Source organism: Amblyomma americanum, chromosome 3 (assembly GCF_052857255.1).
Source record: "Amblyomma americanum isolate KBUSLIRL-KWMA chromosome 3, ASM5285725v1, whole genome shotgun sequence".
NCBI lineage: Eukaryota > Metazoa > Arthropoda > Arachnida > Ixodida > Ixodidae > Amblyomma > Amblyomma americanum.
Genome location: NC_135499.1, coordinates 12,925,443 through 12,945,116, shown reverse-complemented (window position 1 = coordinate 12,945,116; position 19,674 = coordinate 12,925,443). Strand labels below are relative to the sequence as shown.

At 44.7% G+C, this 19,674-nt stretch overlaps 1 protein-coding gene across 1 annotated transcript in view; it reads left to right on the top strand.

Moving 5' to 3' along the window:
* Nucleotides 1-19,602, top strand: part of LOC144124459 (uncharacterized) — a 94,324-nt gene extending 74,722 nt beyond the window's left edge. Inside the window, exon 2 of the mRNA XM_077657137.1 lies at nucleotides 3,174-19,602. Coding sequence (XP_077513263.1) covers nucleotides 4,548-5,504 — 957 coding nt within the window. The 5' untranslated portion in view covers nucleotides 3,174-4,547 and the 3' untranslated portion in view covers nucleotides 5,505-19,602. The remainder of the gene's footprint in view (nucleotides 1-3,173) is intronic.
* Nucleotides 19,603-19,674: the final 72 nt, after the last annotated feature.

The following is a 19,674-nucleotide window of genomic DNA, read 5'->3' as shown; positions in this document are numbered from 1 at the left end:
TGCCGCTTGAGTCCTTCCAAAAAATGGCATTGATGCTATTCCCGTGGCCCTCGAGCCAATCGGTGAGGGTACGATCAAAATGAAATCCCCCAAACTAATTCGACAGGAGCCAAGATCATTGACAGACCACTATCTGCAGATCTCTGAAGTCCGTCCATTTGGCCATAGAAGCATTGTGTGCAAGTCCTCAGACATCGTTTGTGTTGCAGACTTGCCTAATTCAGTGCAAAATTTTCAGCTCACTGCCGGTGAAAGCATTCATTCCCGAACAGCTTGCATGTGTCAAGGGTATCGTACGCGGTGTCGACCCAGCATCGTCCCCACAAGAAATTGTAGAAGAATTTCGGGATGCAGGAATTGGGGTCCTTTCAGTCTACCGCTGTAGTAGAGAGGTAAATGGCTCGCGTGTTGCTACTGAGTCTGTATTAACAACTTTTGCTGGATCTTCCTGCCCTTCTGAATTAGAAATTTGGCCGATTGTATACCGTGTGGACACTCTGGAACGCCGCCCTCTTCAATGCACCAACTGCTGGCGGTTCGGGCATAGCGGCAAAGCATGCAAGTCGGAGACCCGCTGCCGTTTATGTGGAGAAGGTCATTCTACTGGTAACTGCACCTCAGAGAAGCCTCATTGTTGTCGCTGCAGCAACATCCACTCTGCTGATGATGCCGACTGCACAAAACGTAGTGAAGAGCGTAGCTTGTTGGAAATTATCAAAGAGAAGCGGTGCTCAAGAGCCGATGCTTACGCTGTTCTTAACAGGAAAAAAGACTCATATGCTAGTCATGTGCGCGCTTCTGTTGGGGACATTGAGTCCAACTTGACTGCCTCAAATGTGACCACAGTAGAAAAAGCACTTAATAATGTGGTTGAGCGTATGCTAACCACTTTTTCTGAGGCGTTGGCTCAATTTGTTGCTGTTCAATCTGTGTCACCATCAACATCCACTCTGGCAGCAACGTCTGCATCTGTTTCAGCTTGTGCAGCTAGTGCTGGCCGCTCATCATCACCTCCTGATGCTCCCCAGGTTCCAGCTAACATCTCTGTTCCTAGCATTGCATGTCGCACTGACATCTGCACAACAGATGTGGAAATGTCGTGCCCTACGCAGAAGCGCCGTGCTCCCTCGTCACCATCTAAATCTAGTTCTCCACAGATGAATGCTAAAAAAGGACCACCCAAACTTCTTCTCCATGTTGATATCCTTAAAGAGGCGGTTTCTGCCTCTTCAATTGGTCAGTAATCATGGAAGGTATCAAAGTGTTGCAATGGAATTGCCTCTCCGTATTATTGTCTTCTCTTCCAAATCTAGAAATACTTATTCCCCTGATATTGTGATTTTACAAGAAACGTGGTTATCACCTTATAAATCATTTTCAATCAGAAACTTTCAAGTTTTCGGGTCACATCGAAATGTTGGCAGGGAAGGTGGATTGGTAACCATGCTTTCTAAACATGAAATCTAGGGTTCGACGAAAACCCGTCTGGTAGGGTATGTTTATGGCGGAAAATATTCAAGCGCCGACCAATCGTTAAAAAGATGACGTTTCGGCCCCGGCTTACGGGGGCCTTGTTCACAATGAAAGAAAGACAGGAGTGAAGGTAAGTTATATAGGTTTCATGATATGACGCAAGCAGCGGGAGTATATCGGGGGTAGATTGCCTTCGTTGCGATTAAGCGTGTTTGCCGTCGTCTGAATATAAAAAGATTCTAGGTAAAGCCTTGTCGTCTTGCTCTTTTCTTTTCCGATTATCTTCGTGCCTTCCCAGTCGATGTCATGGCCGTCGGAGATAGCATGATCAGCCAGTGTGTTTGTTGCCACGCGCTTGTTCTTGACATCATTGTGGTGCTGCTGCAATCTTTTTCGAAAATCACCTGTTTCACCGATATAGACATGCTCACAATCAGCGCAGGGAACCCTATACACGATGCCCGGGAACTTCTTCTTTATCTTGTCTTTCGCTGTAACCATCGCGTGTCGCAGCTTACGCGAGGGTACATGTGCGACTTCGTACGGCTGGAATATGCGGTATAAGCTTTCACTTACTCCGGGGACGTAGGTTATCGGAATCCTTTTCTTCTCTCGCTGGGGTTGCTGTGGCGGCGGGTGAGCAAGGCGATTCTCGGATTTTCGTATAAAAGAACTGGGATAGCCCGAAGCCATCAGGTCGCGGCGAACGGTGTCCAGATCTGTCGCTTTCTCTTCCAGCGGAGAGCAGAGGTTCTCCGATCGGCGGACAAGCGAGGAGACAACGGACCTCTTCTGACTGGTCGGCTGTACGGAACTGAAGTTGAGGTACATGCCAGTGTGCGTGTCCTTCCGGAATACACTGAATGATATTCCAGGGCCGTCGCGTTTCACCAGAATGCCCAAAAAAGGCAGACGGCCATCTACTTCCTCTTCCGTAGTAAACTGTATGGCCGGTTCCATGCTGTTCAGGTGCAAAAGGAATGTACTCACAGCCGATTTCTTGATTATGCAGAAACAGTCGTCCACATAACGAAGAAAGACTTTCGGGCGCGACGTGAAGCATGAATGGGCGCGGGTCTCCAGTGAATCCATTGTCAAGTTCGCAGCGATGACAGAAATTGATGCTCCCATAGCCGTACCATCACCTGTTTATATATGTTCTCCTGGAACGTGAAATAGGTGTTTGACAAACAGAACTGAAGAAGTCTGCTGAGGTCTGGAACTTCAATGGGTGTTCTGTCCGGTAGGGTTGCATCCGCCTGGAGCGCATCTGTGCAAACCTTCACGGCCAGGACAGTGGGCACGCTCGTAAACAGTGACTTCACGTTAAATGGAACCAAAATTTCATCGTCATCTATAACCATGTTGCGAACCTTTTCAATGAAGTCGTGTGAGTTGTGCACGTGCGTTTCGCTTTTACCAACCAAAGGGGATATAACACGATGCAAATAGTTCGACAGCTTGTGAAGCAGGGAGCGGCTGAAATCGACGATTGGGCGCATTGGGTTGCCTTCTTTGTGGATCTTTGGCAGTCCATACAGAGCGGGAGCGGAACCATTGTGGCAGAGGAGGAAGTAGTAGAGGGACTTGTGTTGTGGCGGGACAAAGGAGAAGACGTCATCAGAAGACGTCAGTTTAGTGGGCATGGGAACAACGCTACAATGCAGCCGACCAATTTGTTCCGCTTCTGCCTGTTCCAGATCGTGACCATCTCCAGCACAAGCACCGACGCGGCGCCTTATCGGTGTTGCGATGGTTTTCTGCCACACGTGCTGCAGCAAGACAAGCCAGCGCAAAGTGACGTGTGTTCCGCCCATCTTCTGGATACCACGCCGGAGCCAGTTACCGCGGCTCTTCCTGGACTGTTGACCGCAACTGCATCGACATCATCAAGCCCGCTCTACTTAAGCAACAGGCGACGCCCGCAGCAGTTTAGTGGGCATGGGAACAACGCTACAATGCAGCCGACCAATTTGTTCCGCTTCTGCCTGTTCCAGGTTAGTTACACATCTTCTAAGCGCTCCAGTAATGCATTCCTTGTTGTGTTCCCGTGCCCACAACTGCTTTTGAATCATGTGCATGAGTGTTTCTGCGTAATGAAATTGCTGCTGTGTGGGGATGTCGAGCTGAATCCTGGGCCGAACAAAACTGGTGCCGCGAGGAATGCCCAGTCGGTTCAAGACGCTCTGGACAGCGGAAGCGAAGCGGTTTTAGCATTGCTTCATGACCTTAGGGACCGTTCTGCTAAAATTGAGGAAGGGCAAGAGCGTATATTCAGTTCCTTGCAAGACCTCACAGCCAATCAGAAAGAATTGAGCGGACAGATTGCAGACCTTTCAATACGTCTTAATTCGGTTGAAGATAAACTGGAGCTTCTAGATGAAGTTCGTGAAGATTTGGCGACGGTGAAAGAAAATGCTGAAAGGGCACTGGACGAAAATGAGAAGCTTAAAATCCGTTTAAACGATTTAGAGGATAGGTCTCGAAGGGAAAATCTGGTGTTTTTCAATGTTCCAGACGTATCGACTGAATCATGGGCTGAATCTGAGAAAAAGGTACGGGAAATTATTGAAGACGAAATGTCTGTAACCTTAGCTGAAATGGACACTGAGCGCGCCCATAGAATTGGTACGGCTGGACCAGAGAAAACGCGACCAATACTAGTCAAATTTTCGCATCACAAAATCAGAGAAAGAGTTTTCGGTGCAAAGACCAACTTGAAAGATTCAGACGTCTCGATTAGCGAAGATTTTTCTCAGGCCACCAGGCATGCGCGGAAGAAACTTGTTCAATTCGCAAAGCAAACTGAGCCCGAAGAATCATTTAGCCTCCGCTACAACAAGCTTATTCTTAAGAAAAGATGTTACATGTACTGCCCTATAACTGATAGTGTCCGGGAAAACAATTCAACACGTGTTGTAACCAACTCAAGCCCTTCAAGCCATTCTTCTCCAAGATAACTAGATAAGGATGAGCATCGACCTGCGCAAACACTTAGAAACATTTCTATCCTTTTCACTAATATACGCAGTGTTTTTTGTCATCGTGACAGCTTATCCTGCACCGCCGATACCATGGGGGCTGATATTACCGTACTAACAGAGACTTGGCTCAATGAATCCGTGCGCAATAGCGAAATATTTTCCTCACAAAAGTGTTACCATATATTTCGTTGTGACCGCCCTTCTGGCCGCGGCGGCGGCACTTTAATCGCGGTATCTGAGGATATAGCATGCTTTGAAGTTAACCTTGATACCACTCTTGAGTTCATTTGTGTCCAGATCAAAATTAACAACAAAGCTCTCCTCTTTTGTGCATGTTACCGTCCACCATCTACTACCGTTGGCTTCTGTAATTACCTCCATGACATTCTTAACATAATTCAAACAAGGTTTCCTAATCGGCCTATTTTTCTTTTTGGTGACTTTAACTTTCCTGCCATTAACTGGTCAGACACTCATTTAGGCAACGATGGATCATCAGAATCAACAAGTTTTTTTTCAGCACTTTGCTCCACCTTTTCATTAACACAGGTAGTCACACAACCCACAAGGGTGACATCTACAAGCTCAAGCATATTAGACCTTTTGCTAACTAGTTCCCCAGACCTTGTTTCCGACGTAAGCTACTTACCAGGTTTAAGCGATCATTACCTACTCCTTATCGGATTAAGCTTACCGTCTAACAAATCGCGAAATAAAACTAAAACCATTTACGACTATGCTAAGGCAAATTTTACGTCAATTAATGATGGCCTTAAGCTATTTTTGGATGACTTTCTCATAAAGTCTGACCAAAGGTCTGTTAATGAAAATTGGTGTCTATTTAAGAACAAACTACATGAGCTAACTGAATTGCATGTTCCTCGAAGAATCATCACTACTAATGGCAGGTCACCATGGTTCACCCGGTCATTAAAACGCCTTGGTAACAAAAAAAAAGACGGTTATATTCCAAGGCAAAGTCATCGGGAAAACCTGAACATTGGACAGCACTCAGAGGTGTGGTTGAGGAGTACAAAAATGCGTTAAAGATAGCCAAGGAGCGATATTTTAACGTCACTCTGCCATCACTTTTACTAACTGATCCAAAAAAGTTCTGGAATGTTGTCAACGGTTCAGTCCAGCCATCAGTTTCTCTTCTCGATGCGCAATCAAATCCCATCCCTATTAGCGACAGTGCTAAGGTACTTAATGAAACTTTTGCTAAGGCATTTTATCTCTCCTCAAGCACATCACTACCGGACTATAATGGTCACATCACATTCATTTTGATTTTGAAGGCATCATAACTATCATAGATCACATGAAACTATCCTCTTCTTGCGGTCCAGATAATATCAGCAGTAAAATTCTGAAAAACACTAAAGTATATTCTGCCATAATACTGTCAAAATTATTTCAGCAATCCCTTCAAGACGGTGAACTCCCAGATGACTGGAAATTGGGTAAGGTGGTTCCACTCCACAAATCAGGCGACAAACACCTTTCACTCAACTATCGACCAATATCATTAACCAGCATTCCTTGCAAGATAATGGAACATGTGATCCTTTCTCACCTAGCTAACTTTCTTGAGTCATCTTCGTTCTTCAACTGTGCACAACATGGTTTTAGAAAATACTTCTCTTGCGAAACACAATAAGTCTTACGAGCAATATTAACTTCATACTTGATCATGGCAATGAGGCTGACTGTATTTATTTAGACTTTCGCAAAGCATTTGACACAGTGTCGCACAACTTACTTCTTTACAAACTAAGTAAACTTAATATTGATCATAATGTACTAAGGTGGATTGAGTGCTTTTTGTCTAACCGATTGCAGTATGTACACGCTAATGGCTTTAACTCGTCATCCATTCCTGTGACCTCCGGCGTCCCACAAGGTTCTGTCATAGGTCCTTTGCTGTTCCTTGTATATATTAATGACCTGCCTAACAATGTAACATCTTGAGTAGGACTCTTTGCGGACGATTGTGTCGTTTACCGCGAAATAAAAAATACGAATGACGTTGAATTACTTCAGGCAGACCTAACCACTATCGCTAACTGGTGTTCACAATGGCAAATGACTCTTAATACGACTAAATGCAAAGTAATGCGCTTTTCCCGTCGCGAAAATTCAAGTCCTGTTGCCTACACTATTTCTTCTTCCTTGCTAACACCCGTGGAATCTTATAAATATCTCGGCGTCATTCTAACATCAGATCTAACATGGACAGCACACGTCAGCTCTATCATAGCTTCCGCTAACCGCATGCTTGGATACTTTAAGCGCAATTTTTACTTAGCACCAACCCCTGTCAAGCTTCTTCTGTATAAGTCACTTGTGCGCTCAAAATTAGAATACGCTAACTCTGTATGGGACCCTTTCACTAACACACTCATCGACGCTCTAGAAGCTGTGCAGAATAGAGCAGCGCGTTTTATTGTGCGCAACTATGATCGTGCTTCCAGTGTCACAGAAATAAAAAATAGTTTATCGTTAACCCCTCTTGCTCTGCACAGAGAAGTGTCCCGTCTGTGTCTGTTTTTTAAAATTTACAGCATGAACTCTACTCTGAAAGAAGCATTGATCACAACACCAACATATGTTTCATCTCGCATCGATCACTCACGGAAAGTTGGCGTTCCTCGTTGCCGGACAGCATCCTGCATAAATTCCTTTATTCCAAAAACATCGTCGGAGTGGAACCACCTACCACCACATATTGTAGCTGCAAAGGACGTTGATGAGTTTAGGGCACTGTCAATGTCATTACATTATGGTTTACCATAGCCTCAGTTGGTCCACTTCGTTTTGTATATTGTGTATTTAGCCCTGTTCCTTTTTTTTTTCTCGCATGCACTTTCTTCTGTTAATAGCCTTCTGCCATCGTACCCGTTCAATGTTTCTACGAAGGGTGATGTTCTAGTTCATATCTTTGTGTTTACATGAAATGTTTTTTGACTGTTTTTGTGAATTTATTCGTTTTATTTATTTATTTATTGGAAATACCTGCAGCGCCCGAAGGCATTATTGCAGGGGGGATGAGGATACATAACAGAAGAATAGGCCAGAAAAAAAAGAGGAAGAAAAAAAAGCAATACAACAAGGCATGACACAGCAAGTACAAAATGAATGATATATGAAACAACAAAAAGACATGACGAAAAAAAGCCAACTGACCAAATGATGCTGGACCAACAAGAACGAAGACCGCGTGATTAAAAAAGCCAAAAGAAAGCCAACTGCGCACTCATACATTAGACTCGGAACGGCACTCAACAATTTCATGGGGCAGGCGATTCCAGTCATGAATGCTAGATGGGAAAAATGCGTTTTGATAAGTGTTAGTTTTGCATTTAATTTCTCTAATCTTCCACCCATGGTCAAGTCTGTTTGACCTGAAATGCGGTGGAAGCAAATAATTTTCTTTATCTATTTTTTGTATTGTATTGTTTCGCTTTTTTGAATCATGTATTTTCTTGCAGCTAGCTTCTTTTTTTTTTTGTAGGCATGCCTATGTATGCGTTAACCCCCTTTTTGTAAGAGTTTCATTTTATATCTATGTACCACTCCCCTCAATAATGCCCTGTGGGCCATGAGGGTATCAGAAATAAATAAATAAATAAAAATAAATAAAAGTTTCTGCAAGTCCCTTTGCACCTTTGAAGTGGGGTCCCGATTTAGTGGCAAGTAGGTTCTCTCATCTTCCAGCATGCTCGTCATCTTGTTCACGTACTCTCGTTTGTCCAGGACGACCGTTGCGTTTCCCTTGTCCGCGGGCAGGATCACGATGTTCTCATTGCCACGCAATCTTTTTAGTAACTTCTTTCTTCGGGCAAGAGGTTTAAGTCCTTGATGCCGGTTCAGCTTGGACAGCACGCTGACGACACGGGTGCGTGCCTCGTCGCGACGGGACGGCTCCACATTCTTGACCGCAGTTTCCACGGCGCAAACAATCTTTTATGCGAAGCATACTAGCCGCACAACCGAGCTCTTCCTTGCTGCGCCGCGCGCGGCCGCGTAGCTACCACTTGACCTACATCGGCGCACCACGTGATATGACGTCACAACAGCTGTGAAAGCTGGGCTCAACTCGTGCGCTCGCTTGCGGACGCGCAGCCTCCGCCGGCGGCTTAACTCCCGCTCCTACCGCTAGGAGATACTGACGTCACGCATTTGTATGGACCTCCTTCACCCCGCGACGTCACGAAGATGCGGTGGCGCTGATGTCAGCAGCGACTTCCGCGTGGTAGGCAAAACAGCTACGGCCAGCCGGTGCCTACCGCAGCTGCTGCAGCTACCGGCGGCTACATATCATGCCTGCGCACTGCAGAAGCCGCATGTATTGACCAGCTGCGTCACTGTTCGATCCACGTAGTGGCATAAAAGGAAATTTAAATTAGCCCCGATAGGCTCCTCGCGATAAATACCGCATTAGTAAACTGGTTAAGGGGAATGGGCCGCGGTACTAAAGCGCGAAGTCTGGGAGTCGATCGGCACTGCCACTCAATGTACTTAATAGCATGTAAGTTACCGCTTTCATTCACCTGAACATCAGCATAGTACGCTTATAACTGCGCAAGGAAAAAAAGCACGTATCTAGCTGCGCACGCATTTATCACCTTGAGCCGGTGTGCACGGGGCCCCCGCCGGCAGGTTCACTCGCCCCCAAGGAATGCGTTCTTTTGTTAATAGCACAGCATGTTTTAATGGCACGTTTTATGGCATTTGATATTTACTAGAAAGTGTTTCTTAATATGACACGTAATTATTTGATTCGGGTAGAAAGAAATCTGGTAAGTTCATGCGCGGTCACGTTGGCTTGCTTAGAATAGCGTAACTTACGTGTGCTAAAAGCCACATGCTTTTTCATTGCATCATGCATGTGTCATGTTTCATGATGCAGTCCATGACCGCGAAGCTTGTTTGGAAAGAAGCAGCCGCAGGCGTGCTACTAACAGACGTGTCGATATTGAGAGGGGGCGCGGCAATGAAAACTATTTTCGTTATTTATGCACGCGATATGAAACTAAATTTGGTGCAAATATGAAATTGCTACGCTAGTTTCGGTAATGCCTTTTATTTTTAGCTATACCTGGTGCAGTTCTTGGGTAATTATAATTAACACCCTCGTCAAGTCACCTCAAGGTCCCAACTAATTGAGTAGAAAGTGCGCAAATTTTTTACGCCAGTATGTTTACAAAGCCTTGTTCTGTATATGACGCTATTACTTCTTTTTTTTAGATGATCATGTACTTATGCATACATAGTTATGTGAAAACGTTTCTTACAAAAATAACGGACATAATACTGCACCTGTAGGAAAAAAAATCGAGAGAAATTACATTCCTCAACGTCTCAGGAATCGTTTGCGACAAATAGAATCATTCTATTTTCATGCGTTACGAAATTACGAAGGTGTGAGTGATGCCAATCGCAGAAAATGTGAAAGGTCAGAAAACAAACCTTATAATTAACGTTTATTTCCTCGTTTTTGGCCTCTTCGCTTGCGCTTTGGTCAAAGAAATGCGGCCCTGAACACAAAGAAAGCCTCAAAGGAATTACCTCACAATTTTCGACGACCCCGCATCTCGAAAGCGTACTTTAATATTTTGCTATAATTTTTCGTCACGAAACAACACCCCAGGGCTAAGAAAGAAAATAATTCCATAGATCAAAAATTTTCACCAAATCGACCAGTTTAACAAGGGGAGAAGTCGGCCTGGCTGGTGCGTGATCCTGCGGATAAAAACAGCGCTTAAGCGGGACAGCTAGAGGAGAATAAGTACACGACGCTGTCCCCACTTTTCGCTCAGCGCGACAGGTACGTGTGTCAGCAGACGGTGAGCGCACGTCTGCCCCGCCGAAAGATCGCCAGCACATCCTCTCACTACTGTCCCGAAGCAAAATCATTCTGGCTAGAGCAGAGTGCCAAAAACTTCCTATTTTATTCAATGCCTAGCGTAGAAATCAACGGCAGAAACGCTTTCTGTTTACTACTAACCATATATACGATACACAGTGGCGAACTATTTCTCTGAATACGCCGCACGTGGCCAACGCGAGCTCGTGTACTTCAAGAAATTACTAAGCTGTAAACATCAACCATTGCTGTGATTTGCAGAAACTGAAAACGCGCCTACAAGCCTCAAAAACCCGCGCTCAACACCTCTCCGCGACGACACTCCCTGGCCTTTTGCCTACCACGAGCCCGCTAGCGACTGCAGCGCCACCTTGTTTGTTTACAAACATGCAGGAGGTCTATAAAAGGCGACGCACTCGTTGAGTCAGTTGAGCAGCGAGATGTCGGCCAGGGAGAGGGCGGCTAGCCAGACCGCAAAGCGCAAGTTACAAAGAGCCACGGAAACGGGAGAAGAACGAGAAGTACGGCTTGCCAAGCGACGTATGCTTCGCATCCTAGGCTTAACCATAACCTAAGCCAGGCCGTTTTTTATGTCCGGCACCGGTCCCAAATTGAAATTCTCACCCGCCGCGGTGGCTCAGTGGTTAGGGCGCTCGACTACTGATCCGGAGTTCCCGGGTTCGAACCCGACCGCGGCGGCTGCGTTTTTATAGAGGAAAAACGCTAAGGCGCCCGTGTGCTGTGCGATGTCAGTGCACGTTAATGATCCCCAGGTGGTCGAAATTATTCCGGAGCCCTCCACTACGGCACCTCTTTCTTCTTTCACTCCCTCCTTTGCTTCTTTCCTTATGACGCGGTTCAGGTGTCCAACGATATAAGGCAGATACTGCGCCCTTTCCTTCCCCAAAAACCAATTATTATTATTAGACCGAGGCTCAACACTGAGAGCTCAGCGTCGTCCAGTTTCTGTGACGAAAGGTTGTGCACTGTGGTGCGGTTAGCAGTTCTGGAAATGTCCATGCGACGAGGTAGTATCCTTTGAAGCTTTCTCTCGTGCACGGCTTCGTCCCGACGTGAGCGGAGAGCAGCATGGAAGTTGACGTGCAGCTGGATGCTGGCAAAATCATCGGGGCACTCGTACTCGAGCCGGCGACGTGCGAAGAAGGCTTCGTTTTTTAGTGAGCGGACTTGTTCTCTGCAGCCCATGATCCTAGCTTGTAGAAGGCGTTCAGCTTTCGAAACAACGTGAACACCAAAGCGGCTTGCAACGGGCCTGTTCAGGCGTAAGGAGCGAGGAATCACATCCCGTGCCTTGCAGGTTAAGTTGAATTGAAGATGACCCTGATATGCTGATGCACGGGTTTCTAATGAAATGAAGCGGCGAATCTCAGTGATGAACGGTTGGCCATACGCCTCACGAAGTGCGATGAAATCCAGGGTTCGACGGAAACCCGTCTGGTCGGGTATGTTCAAGGCGGAAAATATTCAAGCGCCGACCAATCGTTAAAAAGATGACGTTTCGGCCCCGGCTTACGGGAGCCTTGTTCACAATGAAAGAAAGACAGGAGTGAAAGTAAGTTATATAGGTTTATGATATGACGCAAGCAGCGGGAGTATATCGGAGGTAGATTGCCTTCGTTGCGATTAAGCGTGTTTGCCGTCGTCCGAATATAAAAGATTCTAGGTAAAGCCTTGTCGTCTTGCTCTTTTCTTTTCCGATTATCTTCATGCCTTCCCAGTCGATGTCATGGCCCTCGGAGATAGCATGATCAGCCAGTGTGTTTGTTGCGCCACGCGCTTGTTCTTGACATCATTGTGGTGCTGCTGCAATCTTTTTCGAAAATCACCTGTTTCACCGATATAGACATGCTCACAATCAGCGCAGGGAACACACGATGCCCGGGAACTTCTTATTTATCTTGTCTTTCGCTGTAACCATCGCGTGTCGCAGCTTCCGCGAGGGTACATGTGCGACTTCGACTTCGTACGACTGGAATATGCGGGATAAACTTTCACTTACTCCGGGGACGTAGGTTATCGGAATCCTTTTCTTCTCTCGCTGGGGTTGCTGTGGCGGCGGGTGAGCTAGGCGATTCCAGGATTTTCGTATATAAGAACTGGGATAGCCCGAAGCCACCAGGTCGCTGCGAACGGTGTCCAGATCTGTCGCTTTCTCTTCCAGCGTAGAGCAGAGGTTCTCCGACAAGCCGGGATGAAAGGGCGCAGCAAACGGTTTTATTTTTGCGAAATTCAATTCAATTCGTTTATTTTTCAGTGGTACAAACACAAACTCTGAATGGTCCCCAGGACTAAAAGTTGCACTAAGCAACTTGACGACGGCCCAGGGGCCACCTTACAAGACAGCAGTCGATGCAGATTATCAACAGAAAGATAACCGCGCTCATCAAAGGTCACTTTGAAAAAATATGGGCTATAAAGAAGGTCTCAAAAGCGCATATTGCTACGCTACTAACTCCTCTAGTGGCGTCATACTGCGGCTAAACTGCATTTTCTGGCAGTTGGCAAGCCTATCTCGGGGCTAGATGCTTCGTCTTCATCATCTCCCCTTCCGCAAACAATACATAGAAAGATTAGAGGGCGTACAACGAAAAGCGGTCAGATTTATTTTTAACAAATATCGCCGTCATGACTCCCCTACACAGCTCTTAAGACAAGCCGACCTTCCCACTATACATAACCGAGCCAGACTACTGCGCCTCAAGTTTCTTTTCCTTCTGCTTAATGGCGGTATGAAAATCGATACGAGTAAGTACTTAATAAAGTCAAACACGCGCACTACCAGAACAAAACACCAACAGCACTTAACCGAGTACAGATTTCACAACGATATATTCAGGTACTCTTTCTTCCCACAAGCAATCCGTGAGCGGAATAGTCTGCCTTGCGATGCTGTCAACTGCGCATCACTCAAAGATTTCATCGCCAACATATCACGCTTTATTTTGCAATAACAACTACGATGCTGGTGCGCTAACTCTTGCACTCTTTTTTCCTTGCTGACGATGACATCCCGACTTTCTTATCTGACTCTCGCTTATTATATTTTTTAACCATGTTGCTCGTTTCTCATGACAGTATCATTCTTCAGCAGCTATTGTTTCATTTCTTGCTCCTTAAAAACTTGTCTGCATTTTTGTTACTGTGTTTTTTTTTGTTTTTTTTTACCGTGCCGAAGTCCTCAAATATGCTACTTGCTCCTGTTTTGCTATTTTGTTTTACCTTTTGTATAATGCATATTGCCTTGTTGGACTACGATCGCCTTTGTGTTGGCACTTACTTGACCTGTGTTATTTTGTGTATGTGATGTCCCACTCCTGCGACGGCCTCAAATGTGAGGCCAGCAGTATGTTCAAATAAATAAATAAATAAATAAATAAATAAATCTCGTGCTGCCTGCTGCCTTGCGCGTCCCAACGTCTTGCGCGTCTAACTAAAGCAAGTAAACCAGCCCTGCTTACGTCAACCGTTTCTCGGCGACATATTTGGTGGCGGTGCTGGGTATACATCCCAGTACCTCTCGACAATATATACACGAAACAAACAGCTAGTGAGACAAAAAGAAAATCATTAGATGATATGGACCACTCAATATTCACTGTGCCCGCAGCAGCCTCAAATAAAAAGCCGTCTCCTTGGTGGACAGAAGAACGTGAGAAGGCCTATCGTCGCAGAAAAGCGGCCTGTAAGAGGCTATCCTGCAACCAGAGTCCAGCTAATTGGTTAAATCACAAATTCTCTGCATCTTTCAAAAGAACAATTGCAAAAGCCAAGGAGGAGTATAACCAAAATTTAAACACATATCCTTCAAATCCTCGTAATCGGAAGGCCCTGTATAGATTCATGGAATGTAACAAGCGTTCTGCAGTCCCTCTCCTCACTAGTTCAACAGTGTTATCAACACAAAAGGCTCAGGAAACCCTGGAGCATATTGCTCAAGGATTGGCATTACGTTTCGAGACGCAGAGAAATGTCCCTTTGTGCACAATCTCACCCTCTTCGGATTATACCGAGGTTGACGCATCAGAGCTCTTCTCAGTCCTGGCAATGTTGCATCCTGCAGCTCCTGGACAAGATGGTGTCACTGTTGGTATGATTAAAATTTTAGCCCAGGATTTTACAAGTGATCTCTTAGGTATCGTCAATGCTTCATTGGAAAATGCATGGATTCCCAGCATTTGGAAGACAGCGAAAATTATTTTATTGATGAAAGATGCAGGAAAAGGATATGTCTTAGATAATATTCGGCCAATTGAGCTAATTTCAAATTCAGTCAAATTAATACAAATAGTGCACAGTCGCCTCACAAAAGCATCATGATGAATGGTCTCAGCTCAGCCCAGATTGGCTTTCGTCGCGGATGCTCTATATGGTCTGCGCATGTGGATCTAGAGAGCAGAATTCGGCTTTCGCTATGCAGAAGGGAAGTTTAAGCTTTGGTGACTCGATGTAGCAAAGGCCTATGACAGTTTAGAACATTCTATACTACTTAACAGACTTGCTCAGTTACATCCTCCAACCTACATTTATGCGTGGATATCTGAATTTCTAAAGGACAGATACTTTTACTGCACAGAGGGAACCCTATGTTCTAATACATATTATCAATCAAGAGGTGTGCCGCAAGGATCGGTGCTATCCCCGCTGCTTTTTAATATTTTGGTTAGTGGCATCCCCATTCGTCCTTATATAAAAGTTTTTGTGTATGCAGATGACATAGCTTTTTTCGCCTCGGCCAGGGATATCCATTCCCTTTACCAGATTCCGCAGGGATATTTGGATGCTCTTGGAGTACGGTTGCACGGTATTATTTTAACCCTGAATGTTGACAAATGCGGCGTTATGGTATTTCCTCCAGATGCGCCTTTGCACATTTCATTAGTCCATCGCTCGAAGCAGATTCCACAAGTGGCATCGGTTAAATATCCAGGTGTTACTTATCACCCAGCATTAGATTGGAGCCTTCATATAAAAAACAATGTGTATAAAGGAGAACGCGTTCTAGGCCGGCTGACAAGAATCGCCAATAAAAAGTTTGGGATGCGCTGCGACACATTATTGTTACTATACAAAGGCTATGTAAGACCTATACTTGAATTTGGTTGCATTCTGTTCTCTGGTAGAGCAAACTACAAGATTCAACCCTTAATCTTACTGAAAAGGTGCGCTCTACGTCTCTGCCTTGGTCTCCCAAAATCAGTTTCAAACGCCCTGCTTTATCTGGAAGCCCGTATCCCTGATCTAAGTTCCCGCTTTCAAATACTCACGGTGCGAACTCAGGTCGTTGAACCCGGTGACTGATGTCAGTACCCCTATTTTTGTGTCACAGTTGGCCTTATTCTTTTCTCATCAATGGCCTCGGTATCGAATGCCACAAATTATGTTAACGCAGAACCTTTTAACACCGATTGGTGTTGATCTCGGTTCTTTGCAGCGGGTTGTTGACACGCCGGCAGCAGTGGAATTCTATTTTGAGCACATATTCCCATCTCATGCGAAACACATGCCAGCAAACATTTTAAACGGCCTTCTCTTTGATCACATAGAGGAATACCCCTATCATACAGTGCTTTCTACCGATGCCTCCGTCAGCTGCTAAAAAGCCGCAGTTGGCATCTTTTCGCAGGATTTGGTCTGGAGCTATTCTGTCTCCATCCCCGATTATATTCCTATATTGTTTGCAGAATTTTTGGCTTGTGCATTGGCCCTGCACAAAATTCCATGTCATGTGTCTCACGTTATTATTCTCGCTGACTGTTTGTCAGTTTGTCTCCCTTGAAACATCACAAAGAGATTTTCTGAGCCTATTCCTGTGATTTTTTGTCCCATGCACTTCGAAGGAGGTCTGTTCTGTCTGGGTCCCTGGCCATGCAGGTATTCATTCAAATGAGGTGGCTGATTATTTAGCAAGGTCGGCTCTTGACGGGTCAGTGACACATCCTGTACCGAATTTCAGCCTCGTGGCGATTTCCAGGTTTCAGCGGTTCCAACACTTATCAGACAGGTTACGTGATCCCTTACTAAATACCACTGATTATCAGCACTTAGCATATAATTGGAACGTCCGTTCGTGTAATACCAGGCTGTGTGAGGTATCAATGACGCGGTTGCGGTGCAGGATTCCCAGTTTGAATTTGTATCTATGCAGGTGTGGGTTGACACCGACAAACCTATGTGATGCATGTGGGGAAGTTGAATCTGTAGACCATTTTCTCCTCTACTGTCCACAGTTCGCACTTCAGAGGAAGATTCACCTGGAGGTTCCTCTCTCCAGGTTAGGACTCCCGTTATCTCTGCCAGTGTTATTATCGTTCAGTGCGAACGCCAAAGGATTTGCATTGGGTTCCATTTGTGGGATTCTCCATGATTACATAATTGCAACTGGTAGGTTGAATTGCTAATTCTTTTAAAATGCTTCTAGCTCTTTTTTTTTCACCAAAATGCTATCTGTTATTTTACTTTAAATATTCTTCGGTCGTTTTTATTGATACATTTTTCAAAATTCACGCTTGGTGCTAAAATTTTGTCGCAATCTTCTATGGAAATTTCCTTGTTTATGCCACTACATTTTGACCAATCCCCCCATGTGGGTATGTGCCATGCTTTAAGAGGACGAAGAAGTTTCGAAGAAGTTCATACTTTGTGTGTCTGTCTTTCTCAGTCCTTGTCTCTTTTGCACTAGGTTTTTTCCGACCTATTTTGTCCATTTGATTCCAAATGGATCTAATCGGAATGCCCAAATGGACACAATGGTTTTTTTTTTGCCTGGTACATAAGCACGCAAGGGGGTAGAAAGCGACCAATATTGTTAGAAATAAAACACCAGTTAAAGGACGAAGAAGTCGGCGCATACGCGCTATGCAAGACACATCTCAGGAATCGAGAAGATTCACCGTTTATTGACGGCTACGTCTGGGAAGGGAGCAACAGAATGACAACAGAGAAGACGGGAGGAGGCGCAGGTATGCTGATATATCAAGGAACAAATTGGTAAAGAATAAAGGCAACTTGTAAAGAACACGTCTGGATATCAGGTACAATTGCCAGTAAAAGGACATAGCTAGGGGTAGTTCATTTAGGGACGGGACAAATGCAGGCAAGAAAACAAGGAGCTAGTTAAGTGTCTCAATGACGATATAAAGCAGTTTGGAGACGGTGCCAATATTATTCTGCTGGGTGACATGAATGGCCACACTGAGAATCTGAATGGATACACAGATTGTAACAGGAAGTTAACGCTAGACCTCTGTGAGCGGGACAACCTAGTTATTGTAAGTAGGAAAATAGATAAGAGGCCCAAATGGGAATTCCGTAACAGGCAAATGACCATTGGCAACTGCCTAATGTCACTGGGAATCTTTAGCAATCTAGCAAAAATGAAACAGACGAGGAGGGAGAGTGCAGTATGGGAAGTGATCATAAATGTGTTAGCCTGCAAATGAAGCCCTGATTGAAAGATAAATGCAGAAACCACATAAAGAAAAGAAAAATTAAACAACGAACAAGCAGCACTAATAGCAGCTTACAATCAACAGCTCGTCACTGGTAAAATGAATCTAGTAAAAGTGGCAAACCACAGGAAAGGAGAGGAAGGCACGAACCTGGTGGAATAAGAAAATTGAGGAGGCCATTGAACAGTAACGTGTGGCTTCAAGAGAACATAGAGGGGCAAGGAAGGTGCACTTATCTAAAGAGGAAATGCACCAAAAATGGGAATAAAGCAGTACGCTGATCACTGGATGGCTGAAGTTAGCAATGCAACTAAAGGCAGGCCAAGAAAATTCTGGAACCGCATAAGCTGGCTAGGTAAAAAGATTTTGACAAGAGGATAAAAAATTCATGATAAAAAATTCAGGAAATGTAATTGATTTTCTAAAGCAAAGCGATGGAAAGAACATGTTTGCCTTCTCGGTCGATGTCAAAGACCTTTACTATTCTTTGCCGCAAAAAGGATTATTGCAGTGCGTTGAAAGATGTATTGAGAACGCTGGCCCCATTGCTTTCCAGAATTCAGTGGGAGTGAGTGTTGGGGGTTTTTTAGAGCTATAAGTACATATCTCAATTCTACGTTTGTAAAGTGGGCCGACGATCTGTTTTTGCAGAAGCAAGGAATATGTATTGGGTCCAGCGTAGCTCCTTTGTTAAGTGACCTGTTTTTAGCCGAATGTGACAGAAGGCTTTTAGCCTGCCTTGAAGACGTAGGGGTGTTAAAAGTTTTTCGTTTTGTCGACGATTTTTTAATCTTCTTAGACACCACTGCAATCACCCTCAATGAGGCGGTAGAAAAGGTTTTAGATCATTTCAAGTGTAGCCTATCTCCTCTTGTAGTCACGCATGAAATGCCAGAGAACAGTAGCATACGCTTTCTCGATATCAGGTTAACTTTTCTAGAAGACCACACTTGCTGGATTTATCATCCCAGGGATGGAAAAATGCCCTTACCCTTCAGTTCCGCGCACTCAAAGCTTATAAAAAGAAACATAGCTCGTTTAGGGTTTCTTAACTGTACAAAGAAGTCTTGTGAACATGCAATCGAAGAAAGCCTTCTCCTGCAGTCCAACAAATTGCAAGATGTGGGTTATCCGTTACACCTGCTGGTTTCTGTGGCGGAAGGACTTGTCAAAAAGAAAAAATGGGAAGCCAAGTGCCAGGACGAGCCGGAAGAGACAAAAGCCAATAAGAAATTTGCAGTCATTCCTTATAAACATAAGATTTCACACAATCTCAAAAAAATTGGTAACAGGGCAAACGTTGACGTGGTGTTCTCTGCCCCAAATAAGCTGATGTCATTATGTAAGCAAAGTACTTCAGGAAACCAAAGAAAAACTGGTTGCAAAATCAGGCATCAAAAGCCGTTTGTGAGATGCAATGAAGGTGTTGTTTATAAAGTGCCCTTATCATGTGGAAAATACTATATAGGCCAAACGGGACGATGCCTGAACGAGCGGTTGAGCGAGCATGACTACGTTGTGAACAACAAAAAAGGGGGGCACATGAGCATTCATTGTTTAAAGTGCAAAAGAAAAAGTAAAGAGGGTTGTCGTCCTCTCTTTCACAAGTGCAAAGTCCTTTACGTGCACAAATGCCAAATTACCCGAGAAATTGTGGAAGCTTTGGAGATAGCGCGAGCTGGGGATGATTGCATAAGTGCTCCATCAATTCTGCTGTCACAAAAAGAGATGGCATATCTGACATCTTTCATATGTGTTACATGATAACTGGTATCAGTCATAACTCTGCGGTAATTGCCCTGTAAGCATGTGCAGACACTTATCAAGAGTATAAATTTCGCTTCTTGCATGAAATAAAATCAGTTGGAAGTAACCGCTC